General features: G+C 37.5%; 1 protein-coding gene across 12 annotated transcripts in view; it reads left to right on the top strand.

The window, feature by feature from the left end:
- YAP1 (Yes1 associated transcriptional regulator) overlaps window positions 1-9916 on the top strand; it is a 115055-nt gene extending 105139 nt beyond the window's left edge. For all 12 annotated transcript variants that reach the window (XM_059069896.2, XM_067038581.1, XM_067038578.1 and 9 more), the window contains 3 exons: window positions 1125-1255; window positions 4658-4770; window positions 6794-9916. In XM_059069896.2, coding sequence (XP_058925879.1) covers window positions 1125-1255; window positions 4658-4770; window positions 6794-7032 — 483 coding nt within the window. In that variant the 3' untranslated portion in view covers window positions 7033-9916. The remainder of the gene's footprint in view (window positions 1-1124; window positions 1256-4657; window positions 4771-6793) is intronic.
- Window positions 9917-12418: the final 2502 nt, after the last annotated feature.

Here is a 12418-nt window from a genome sequence, read left to right as displayed (position 1 = left end):
TCACATACCCTCTGCATTCTGTCATGATCCTCCAGTTAAGAAACCCATTTAAAGGATGGGGCATCTAGAAGGCAGAAACCTGAGTAAAAAGAAGTGGTTGTTGCATAGTCTAGAAGTGGGTGTGCAGAGCCCAGAGAATATCTCCACTGCTTCTGGACCCAGTGGTGACTGGGAGTGAGGGTGCTGGAGATGGTGTGTGCCTCAGCGAGCAGGCTTGGCTCAGGAAGGCTGCAGGGGGTGAGGTAGTATCCTTTGTGATAAAAAGCCGTAGTTCAGGTCAAACCAAAAATGTCGAGGGAGAGAAAGCTGATGCTCTAGCAGAGTTGATGTTTATGAGAGCTTGAGAGGCACAGTGGAAATCCTCAGGGCAGGGAACAGCGAACAGATGAAAAGGTGAGGAAAAGAACTGGGTGGTAATGAAGGTGTAAGAGTTGGCCAGAGTGAGGTGAACTAGCCTTGAAGCCCCAGGCAGATATAAAGCTGAGGCCTGGAATGTTTGGAAGCACGTTGAGGCAGGCCTTCTGAAATGATCAGGGTAGTAATGGCCCATAGCTTTTGCTCAGTTTCCAGGTAGAATCTTGCTGAGAAGTTGTTGGATGCCCCAGAAGATAGTTGAAAAACCTGAAGTCAGAATGAGTTACTTGATACCAAAGTGTAAAACAATGCAGGATGGCAGTGAGGAGTGTTGGTGTCTTGGTAAATCACCAAATTTTGTTCTTTTGGCTTTATTTTTATTACTGGTGCCAAACATATAAAATCATATGAGGGTTGGTGAGTAAAAATAAACTTTAAAAGAATTCTCTTTTTAAAGATCAGACTTGCCCTCCTACCCCAAATGAGGGATTTAGGAGTGTCTGCCAGAAAAGGAAAATACCAAAAGGAAGCTAAGTAGTTAAGTATATATGTTTTGGGGTTAATAAGACTAATTAAACTTTCAGTTTATATAATTTAATGTTTAGTCACTTGAAATGGATAAAAGAACCTGGTCCTTCTGATTGGGAAACTCATTAACTTTTAGATGTTAATACTTCAGCTTTATATATACAAGTTTATTACTTTAAACCTAACGATACATTTGTTAATCAATAGATTGATTCTGTTTATTTGTGTTGATTTTTTTCTAGGAATTAGCCCTCCGTAGCCAGTTACCAACACTGGAGCAGGATGGTGGGACTCAAAATCCAGTATCTTCTCCTGGGATGTCTCAGGAATTGAGAACAATGACGACCAATAGCTCAGATCCCTTTCTTAACAGGTTGGTAAGAGTTGCTACTGGCCAACATCTGATAAAGGTCATAGTTTTAAGGTGATTCTCCTTAGTACTTGTAATAAGCTGTTTGAACATCTTTGTGGGACAAAAACCATAGCTGTAAATGAATCTCTCCATAAATGGCTAGTACAATAAAACTTGAGGATTAAAAGCTGGCTCATGTGAGAAGAAATGAGCTGTTCAGACTTGTAGAGGGGATACTTACTTATTCACAGTCACGTGTTTGCTTTTGCCTATACTGTTGAAAAACAGTTACTTGCAGAATCATGAAGGAACATGTGAATGCCTTTCTATAAAAGCAAATGAACTGCATCTTAAACCTACTTAGGGCTGCATTGTAAGGATCATTAGAAGGAATTTTCCACATAAGTGTTCAGCCTGAGAGGTTTCACTGCAGGAGCACTGTAAGGCCTCATGTTCTTAAGGGCTATAGGTCAAGGAGATAAAAAGTAAGGTTGTGCCTCTTTCAAATAATGTATTAATATTAAAGAGTATTGAAAATAACATAGTTTAAGGATGATTTTTAGTGAGTTACCACAAATCTTGGGTTTCAGGCATATTGCAAAGATGTTATTATATGTAGGGAGGTCTGTGTTGAAAACTGCAAGCTGAGACAGAACATATTCTTTGCCTAGAAGGTCATTTAAAATTAAGATTTGACTACAATTCTTTCTTCTAGATTGTCAAATATTTATGGAGTTTCAGCTTTTAAAATAAGGAACAAATGCATTCTGGTCTTTGCTTTTGTTTTTTTAAACCAATTTTAAACAGTATACTTTTTAAAACATTTAAAGGTATTTTTGTTTAAGAAGGCTATAATGTTACCCTTTCAATTCTCACCAATTGAATTGAAAACATCCTGATCCTAAGAAAAACAAAATACCTTGTCATACCAAAATATTTAGTACAATAGAATTTTCTGTCATTTGCTCTGTCTTAAGGTTAATGCTGGTGCCCTAATTGGTTAGTTCGGTTTCAAAGGCCATCTAAAATGTATTTAAGTTTGTATTTACTCTTCTGACATATGCAGTTTAAAGTTCTGCCAAAAATTGTATTTATATAAGACTGTAGTTCTAAGCTTAAACTGAGGTTAATTAGGAAAGGTCATAGCCACGGAACTTTCTTTTCCACAAAGGAAATTTCAGATCAATATAATTCCAGTACCCATCTTATTGAACGCCTGTATTGATCCAGGGATAAAATTAGACCATTTGGGAAAAAATGGATAGACTGCATATCCTTCTGATAGTCATTTGTGCAGATTCTTTCTTAAAACTTTTGATAAGAGCTGAGCTACAGTTTAAGATTCTATTTTCTGGTAAAGATCATAGAGTGGAACATTGCCAGTGTTGTTAGTCTCAGGGCAAAATCCCATGTCTACTCTCTGTAGTACCCCCAGTTTCTAAAACACACATCTGACTAACATTTTTCTTTTCAGAAATTCTTGATGGTTTCCCCACTGCCCATTATTTGATTATACATATTTCTTAAGCTCTAAACACTTGTTCCCCTAACTTGCCATGGAGTTGACTCTTAGTAGTGGTGGAACAACCCCTCATCTCCCTTTTATTCTGAGGTCTTTCAATGCCAGCTCCCACGTTCCCTTCCATGAAACCTTTCCCCTGTACTTTTCAAGCTTACTCCTCTTTGTTCTGAAAGCACTTTGCTCACGTAGCCCTTGTGTATGATTCATTAATGTATTTGTTCACCTCCCTCCCTGAAGGTGTGAGCCTCTCAGAAAGCATCAGTTGTAGATTTTTGTTGTCGTTAATCTCTGTATCCTCAGACTAGTCTAATCCCTATCACGTAGTAGCAGATGCTCAGTGAATGTTTATTGAAGGGAGGTGGGGGGCTGCAGGGAGCAGTTCCTAATCAGGAAAATGGCCTTGTGAACTGGGTCCTCAGGAGTGCCCATGTGCTTCCCCTGAGGCTTGGAAAGAACTCTGAACAACTGTGTAAATTCAGCTATTCTGTAACAGAGTCTTGAGTGTCTTGATATGTGCTCCATTCTTAGCAGTGGGAATAGAGTGATGACTAGGACCAGGCCCTTGTCCCAGATCAAGACAAGCAAAATAAAAACAAACCACATCCTGAGACCTTCTCCAAAGTAGCTGCATTGTATACAAATGGTCTCAGAGGCAAATTTGTGTTTTCTTGGATCTGTGTGAGGCTTTTGAATCTTGCCAAAATCTGACAGAAGCATTAAACTAGTGGTTGCAATATACAGAGTGAAGGGGAGGGAGAACAAGGCAAGTGCATTGAGTAATTTAGGAAAGAAATTTAGGGGCTGAGCTTTCGACCTTGAGCAACTGTTAAAGCTTGTTTTTAAAGCTTAGTTATTTTTTGTTTAACTTTTGTGTAAGCTAAACAGCTGTTTAAGTGTCCGAGCTGTGGGGAAAGTTAGAGTTTGCACTGTAGTCAGAGACCATTAAGAACAATTGCCTTTATTTCACACTTTGCCATAAGAGTTCCTAGAATTAGCAGAACCCCCAGTTTTACAGGTGATGCCACCTGGTGTCTGCGTGCTACTAGGGTTAGGAGAGTGTCGTATTTATGAAAGTAATAGTGTAAGGATATTTACCATACTTGTATGCAAATCTGTGATACTGTTCATTTAGCCTAAAGTAAAAATCTGTCTTGGCTCATATTTTTCTGTTTTTCTCAAGGTATGTGCCCTGTAGTTTTGTTTGTTTGTTTGTTTTTAATCTTTCCTTCAACTGGAACTCTCAGGACTCCTATCTCATGCTAAGGTGTTTATTTGTGGCTCCCCGCCTTTCCCAAACAGAAACAAGGAGATCAAGCTAGGGAGTTCAGTTCTTATCGGCAGTGACTCATCTGTTTTGGCCCAGTCCAAAAAGAAATTCTGGTTCTTTATTTTGGTTTGATTTTTCTAGCTTAAACTCTCTGCATGAGAGCTAGGAATTTAGCATGAATCTAGTGCAGACCTGTCTCACCACCCACCTGGAGGTTGTTTTGACCTATGCCTGTGACCACTGCCAGGGGGAATTGAGACCTTGAAACAAATGAGCCATGTGGAGCCCCTAGATTCAAATGATCCTAGAGAATATCTACACAGAGAATTTTCTGTCACCTAGGAAAACTGGAAATATCTTTCTTTTCCCTTATTGCCACCAAGCCCAGAACCTTAGGAGAAATTTTGGCCCCCTAAAGTTGCCAGTTTCAATTAGGATTAACTTGTCTGTTTCACCTCATAGTAAAAGAGCTTTGTATGGGCCCTGAAGGAGGGTGCTTGTTTCAGATGCTGCAGGACAAGAATTTTCACTAATCCTCTTTGAGAATCATGTTGGTACTCAGCAGGTGTTTATATTTTTACCTCGAAATCATTTCTTAAATTTTTTGTGTTGGTCTTTAACTCATTCTTTGTAGTGGCACCTATCACTCTCGAGATGAGAGCACAGACAGCGGACTAAGCATGAGCAGCTACAGTGTCCCTCGGACCCCAGACGACTTCTTGAACAGTGTTGATGAAATGGATACAGGTTGGTATTCTTTATTCTTCTTGGTAATCTAGCTTTCAGTGAGAAATAGTCATTGTATTACCAGGTCTAATTAAACTATTGTGAGCAAAGATTATTCAGAAAACCAATTAAGATCCTGTAAACAATTCAAATTGAGTTTGCTTTGTGGGGTTTTTTTTTGGTATCTTTTAAGTCTTTTCCCAGTTTTTAAATGTGAATATCTCAGCTCTGTTTGACATGACTTATTTTATATTTTAGCATTTAAAACATTGAGTTAATTGACAAAGCAGTTGAGGACCCTATTAGAAGTCTCTGTTATATGAATTTGTATTCTTTTTTCTTTTATAAATTTTTTTTTTTGGCTGCATTGGATCTTTGTTGCTGCTCGTGGGCTTTCTCTAGTTGCAGCGAGCAGAGGCTACCCTTCATTGCAGTGCACAGGCTTCTCATTGTGGTGGCTTCTCTTGTTGCGGAACACGGGTTTTAGTAGTTGTGGCTCACAGGCTTTAGAGCACAGGCTCAGTAGTTGTGGTGCATGGGCTTAGTTGCTCCATGGCATGTGGGATCGTCCCGGACCAGGGCTCGAACCCGTGTCCCCTGCATTGGCAGGCAGATGCTTAACCACTGCGCCACCAGGGAAGCCCCTGGATTTGTGTTTTTAATTTTGGAGAAGATCTCTATATATGATTCATATGTCTCTATATGTGATTCATTGTCTGCTTCCCTCTTTTTTGTGAGGGTCTTTGGTCCAACGTACGTGGTATGGGGCTCAGGAAGCCAGGTAGGAAAGGCTAGATGCTGGGGCTTACCTACTTTATTGTTAGAATAGTTGCAGGGATCTTGCAGAAGCTAAGAAATAACCTGCCTTATGGGTAATTATAGAACCCTTTTTCCTGTGGTTTACCCGGTGACCCTGGACTTGGCAGCTATCAGAGGGCATGAATTGGCGGGGAAATGAAACAGTTCTCCAGCTAGCTAGTTCTTTAGCTGGCAGCTTCTAAAAGTGTTTGGCAAGTCTTCTGTACCTGTGCTCATCCAGCTCATGGCTTTGATGCTTCTGGGAATCCACAGCGCCCTCTCTTCATCTAAATCTTAAATCATCCATAGGAGTCGCTTCAGACCCATCTCATTCATAACACCTTTCCTGACTCCTCTGTCCCCCCCATTTCTCTCTTCTCTCTAAACCTTTTTAACACTTAATGGTTTATATTAGTTTTTCTGAAAGCATGTTCCATTGAAGTGTTAAGGAATGTTAACATTGTCATGGGCAAAAAGGTTTCTTGGCAAGGTAAGTTTGGGAAACCTAGAAGCAAAGCTAGGAAGACTTATCTATCTTTTGGGGAGGCTTTTTTTTTTTTTTTTTTTCCAGTACGCAGCCTCTCACTGCTGTGGCCTCTCCCGTTGCGGAGCGCAGGCTCAGCGGCCATGGCTCACGGGCCCAGCCGCTCCGCAGCATGTGGGATCTTCCCGGACCAGGGCACGAACCCGCATCCCCTGCATCGGCAGGCGGACTCCCAACCACTGCGCCACCAGGGAAGCCCAGGAGGCTTGTTTTTACTGTTGTGAATGTGAATCTCCCAAGAGTGGAATAGAGTTTCGTGCAGTTCTTTTATTCTGTTCGCCAGTGTGTACTTCAGAGAAAGACAGGTCTATACCATTCATTTTTATATTTTATCTTATTATGGTGGTGCATACCTGGAAGAGAGTCAAGTAATGATGCTGTTGTGTCATACTTGTTCTTTCTCTCTTGCTGTATATAATTTTTCAAGGAATTTTTTTTTCAGGACCCCGTTCACTGCTCAGCACATAGTAGTAAGCAATCAAGCTTGTTCAATATCTGAACAATTTTGAAGCAAAAGGAAACTTGTGTTGTTACTCTGCTATCTGTGTGTTGTTTGACCTTAAGTAAACTGTGGGCCAGTGGAGGAGGTCGGTCAGGAATCCGTTTCTTTCCCTGTGCATTTATGTATACTCACATGATATGACTCTGATGTTAGCTTTTCAAAAAGGACTTATTCTCTTTCTCTCTTCCTGTTCCATCTAGGTGACACTATCAACCAAAGCACCCTACCCTCACAGCAGAATCGTTTCCCAGACTATCTTGAAGCCATTCCTGGGACAAATGTGGACCTTGGAACACTGGAAGGAGATGGAATGAACATAGAAGGAGAGGAGTTGATGCCAAGTCTACAAGAAGCTTTGAGTTCTGACATCCTTAATGACATGGAGTCTGTTTTGGCCGCCACCAAGCTAGATAAAGAAAGCTTTCTTACATGGTTATAGAGCTCTCAGGTAGACTGAATTCTAAATCTGTGAAGGATCTAAGGAGCTATACCTGAAATTTCCAAATAAGCCGGTTGTGATCTTCTGGCTAATACAGAAAAAGATGAACAAACGTCCAGCAAGATTCTTTCATCCACTATTTTGCTCTTCCTTGTCCATTGCTGCTGTTAATATATTGCTGACCTCTTCCATATTTGGCTCTAAAGAATCAAAAAAAACTTTTTTTGTTTCTTTTGCTATTATAACTACTGTTTGTTTTGGGGGCTGGGGGAAGTGAGCCTGTTTGGATGATGGATGCCATTCCTTTTGCCCAGTTAGACGTTCACCAATCATTTTAACTAACTACTCAGACTTGGAAGTCAAATGCTTCACGTCACAGCATTTAGTTTGTTCAAGCAATTGTTTCTTCAGCTGCCTTTGGCCAGTGGAAAAACATGACTTTCTGGTCTGACAAGCCAAAAATGTTGTATCTGATATTAAGTACTTATGCTGATTTGAAGAGATAGCTGAAACCAAGGCTGAAGACTGTTTTACTTTCAGTGGGTTTTTTTTCCTCCTAGTGCTATCATTAGTCACATAGTGACCTTGATTTTATTTTAGGAGCTTATAAGGCTTGAGATAATTTCCATAGAAATATATTAATTATTGCCACATACTCTAGTATAGGTTTTGGTGGGTTTTATTGTGGTTTTTTTTTTGTTGGTGGTGGTGGTGGTTTCTTTTTTGTTTGTTTTTTTTGTCTTGGTTGGGGTTTTTATTGTTTTGGGGTTTTTTTTGTTTTTTCCTTTTTCTTTTTTTTGTTTTGTTTTTGTTTTGTTTTTCTTGTTGTTGTTGTTTCTCAGAACTTAGGCAAATTACCATTATAGTGAATCTGTTTATACTTGTAGCTTGGGACAGTTATTGTAGTTCCTTTGGTAAATCTACATGTCCTGGTTTTTTTTTTTTTTACTGTCTTATTTAAATCTTGGTAATCTGCTCTCTCTATATATACCCCCACACACACTTATAATGTTTATGATAGTGTGATAGCAGAATGTATCTTTTTTTTTTTAAGTTTTCCCTACTTTCCAATTTATTTTAAAATGGTAGCTTTGAATGTATGCATTTAGAATACATGACTAGTAGTTTATATTTCACAGGTAGTTTAAATCTGGTTGGGGCAGTCTGCAAATGTTGGTGGTAGTTTAGTGTTCTAGAAAGGGCTGTTATTATGGGTAGTGCCTAGAGGAGTCCTGTATGCCCTCTGGGCACACAATGGATATTATCTGATGAATTTGAAAGAAGCAAACAAGAAATGGCTTTATTATCCCCTGGTTAGTCCCTCAGACTAATTTTAAGTCTTGATGGGAAGTCACTGAGTTAGGTTCATAGTGTACATGACAGAAGTAAGCTTTATATAGTGGTTTACCTTCCTTTAGCTTTGAAAGTTTACCTTTGCCTTAGTTTTGGAAGTAAAGTCTAGTACTTTAGTTCTCTTTTGTAATGAACACATTAAGGACTACATTGAAATATTACCGACAAAATCGTTCTTCTAAGACTTGCTTCTGCTTCTGTATGCTGAGAATTGACCCTGGATAGTATATAGAATACTGTAAGGTCATAAGTTAGCTGGTAAAGTGATCAGATTAATGTATATTGGTAGTTGAATTTAGCAAAGAAATAGAGATAATCATGATTATACTTTTATTTTTACTGGAAGAGATATAACTAGAGTATGTGTCTACAGGAGTAATAATGTTTTCCAAAGAGTATTTTTAAAGGAACAAAATGAGCATGAATCAAACCTTCAGTATAAGCTATGAAGTAATACTTGGTTGTGAATTATAGTGGTATCAGCTAGCACCTCTATGATTAAGGGTCTTTCAGTGTTTCTAGAGTAAGCCCTTATTTTCAAGGGTTTATAAGACATAAAATCTCTTTTCCTGGCTAAAACTGCTATGAAAAGCCTCAGCTTAGGAAGACAAGTGTTTTTTTTTTTTTTCTTTCTGATTACAGAATCTAAGCATTTTGACCCTTCAATTTAGAGAAGTGCAAAAGTTGGAAGTAAGAAGTTTTTTATTAAGTAATTTCAATGCTCAAAATGCAATCACTGTGTTGTATATAATGATTCATAGGTTGATCATTCGTAATAATTGACTCTAAGGCTATTATTAAGAAAACAGAAGAAAGATTAAATCTTGAATTAAGTCTGGGGGGAAATGGCCACTGTGCAGATGTATTGATTTTTTTAGAGGAATAATGAAATTCTGCCTAGAATGCGTAATTGAGTTTATGGATGGATGATACAGCATGTTGGCTTTTTTATGTGCAGAAGATCAAAGCTACTTGGAAGGAGTGCTTACAATTTGCCATTAAGCCACAAATTAAGATCACATTTTATATATCAGCAGAGTAGCTTTAGATTAGGGGAGAGGGTGGGAAGGTGGGAGGGGAGTTGTGAAGACTTAGTGGGACCTTGATAGAGAACTTTATAAGCTTCTTTTTCTTCAATAAAGACTTGTCTTGCATCTTGCTGTCATTAAAGTCAGTTGTTCCTAAAATTTTAATCACTTAAGTACACCCACAAAACAAAAATATGGAGTTCTTCATTTCCTCTCACCTTTAATTTACCCAGTTATACCTCAGTGTTGAAGCAGCACCGTGGTACCTAACAGACATGGTGCTTTGATCTTATCGTACCCTCTGTACTCACCTGAAGGAGACCTAAGCCTTTCTCTTTCTGAGTTTGAATCACAGCCTTGATGTGCTCTTCCTTGTTTTATGTCCTTATTCCTAATGTAACGTGTTTAACTGCTTCTTGGTTGTATTGGGTGGCATTGGGATAAGATTTTAACTGGGTATTCTTGAATTGCTTTTACAATAAACCAATTTTATAATCTTTAAATTTATCAGCATTCTACAATCGTGTTCTTTTTAGTTAGTGCTTCTTAGATCTACTTATGGTTGATGGAGCACATTGATTTGGAGTTTCAGATTTTCCAGAGCACTATTTGTAATAATTACTATTTTTTAAATATAGTGCCTTTTTAAAAAAAGGAAAAAAAGAATATAAGGAAGTGACTTTTATACAAACGATGTTGCTGTTTTAAGTATTCATACTAAATAGATGCATTCTATATGGAACCTTGGCAGAAACACTGAAAAACTATTTAATTGTGTAATTATACCAATCAGTGTTGAAATTCAAACAGTGCAAAAGTGGGAGGCAATATCAAATGATTTACAATTTCAGAGCTTCTGCACATCTGAGAAGGAATGCTCAGATCAATTTTATCTTCCATAAGCACGGTTTTAAAAGAGTTGTGGGTGTGCCTATCTTAACAATTGTTTTCTGTATCTTGAAAAAGTATTCTCCACATTTTAAATGTTTTATATTAGAGAATTCTTTAATGCACACTTGTCAAATATATATATATAGTACCAATGTTACCTTTTTTTGTTTTAGATGTTAAGAGCATGCTCATATGTTAGGTACTTACATAAATTGTTACATTATTTTTTCTTATGTAATACCTTTTTGTTTATATGGTTCAAATATATTCTTTCTTTAAACTGTTCTTTGTTGTTTTTAACGATTAATATATTTAAAACTTTTTTGGCTTCTTAATGGTCTTCCAATAGAACAAGTACTAGTAATAAAAGGTGATTACAGTGGAAACTGGTAGACAGATTAAACTTAAGGTTGGTTTGGCATTTGGAACTTTTGTAGTATGGATATAATTCTTTGAACTTTATGTTCTGTACTATTCCTGTAGACCATCCTCATCAATAATAGTGTGTGTGTAAGCTGAATTGTATCAGCTTCATTCTTAAATGATTTTACTTCATGTAACAGCACAGAAGAAACTGCTGTTTCTTTCAAAATAGGCTTTGGTTTTATTTCTCCAAAATATTCTCGTAATGATCTCTAAAATATAATACTTATATTAGTGAAAATTATTAGTTATTATTTTATAAATAAAAACACACACAAATTTAAATGGTAGGTCCTAAACTTTGAATAAGAGGTAGATTTGATTGTCTTTGAAAATGGTTTACTTCTGTGTTTGTGTATATAGTATCTTCAATTATTGACACATCATTTTTTGGTGAGGCAAAGCTGAAAACAGTGTTTTATTATGTATAATTTCTTTATGATAGTAGAACACTAATTTTGTGGAGCTTGAAATTTATCGTTCCCCTTGTGCAAAATGTAGTGGTTGTAGATTTTAGCTCAAAACCATACCTTGTATCTATAGACATTGCACGTCTTACTAGGGAGTTGCTCTAAGAGATGGTGTGCTTTATGTTGGATGACTTTGACTTGAAGTCATTCTGGAGCCTGTGAACCAGAATTGTACAACCTTTTAGGTAACTGATTTAGTCAGTCTGAGTCAGTAAAATACTCAGGAGAAATAGCCTCTAGAGAGAACAAGGACTGGTAATAAAAGGAAACATTGGTGATAACTGCAGGGGGTGGTCAGCAGACCAGTGAGTTACATTTAATCTCCCTTGATTTCCATCTTGTCAGCTGAGGTTGTAAATGAAGAGCAGCCCCAAGGACCCCCATCACATTTTCTTACCTCCTGTAATGGCAACTAGACCATCCCTGGTCCTGGCAACTGTCAATTATATTGAAAATCTGGCTTTATTTGGTATTTATGGGTAAATTCACATACTGCTTTCCCCTGGGCTTCAGGGTTGCATGTGCACTGGTGCCTCTGTAATCAACCATGTCTTTGGCAGTGTGTCTCCATGTTGTCCCTATCCTGCTTTAAACTGTTGGCATTTAATTGCTTTATATAAGTAATCCTGAAAAACTTGATAAGCAATCTTCTTCAATTAAAAATTTACTGAATTAGATATCAGGTGAGAATTCTGTGACATTTAGTACTACAGTTTTTCCAAATCAAACATGGAATATTTTTTCCAATATTGGATACAAAAAGCTCTGATATAAGTAAAATTAATATTTTTCTAACCATAAACATAGCCTTAAACTGGCAAACTTAATACTACCACAAATGAAAACAGTTGCAGAATCAAGACAGTAGCAAAACAAGATGATACTGAAAAGATACTCTGAATTTTTTAATCTGTCATATTTTAACCAAAAACAAAACTCCTGAACTAGGTGACTTGACATCTAAGCTGTGAGGACCCTGTTAGAAGTTAAAAAACAAAACGAAACAAAACTGGATCTGTGTGTGTGCTATTTGGAGATAATCTGAGCAAAGAGTTAATTCTGTAAAATTCCTAAACAGCTAACCTGGCACTTGGAATTTTTTTTTTTTAAGTGAAACTATTAAATACTAGAGTTACTGTAACTTTGTGAAGTTGATAATGGTTTATATGCAAAGTAAATGAATGGACAGTGCTTAATTCTTATTAAAGGAAACCTCTCTAA

This window comes from Kogia breviceps, chromosome 7 (genome assembly GCF_026419965.1).
Source record: "Kogia breviceps isolate mKogBre1 chromosome 7, mKogBre1 haplotype 1, whole genome shotgun sequence".
In the NCBI taxonomy this organism is placed as follows: domain Eukaryota; kingdom Metazoa; phylum Chordata; class Mammalia; order Artiodactyla; family Physeteridae; genus Kogia; species Kogia breviceps.
The sequence above is the reverse complement of the archived record's forward strand: the minus strand, read 5'-3'. Positions and strand labels throughout refer to the sequence as shown.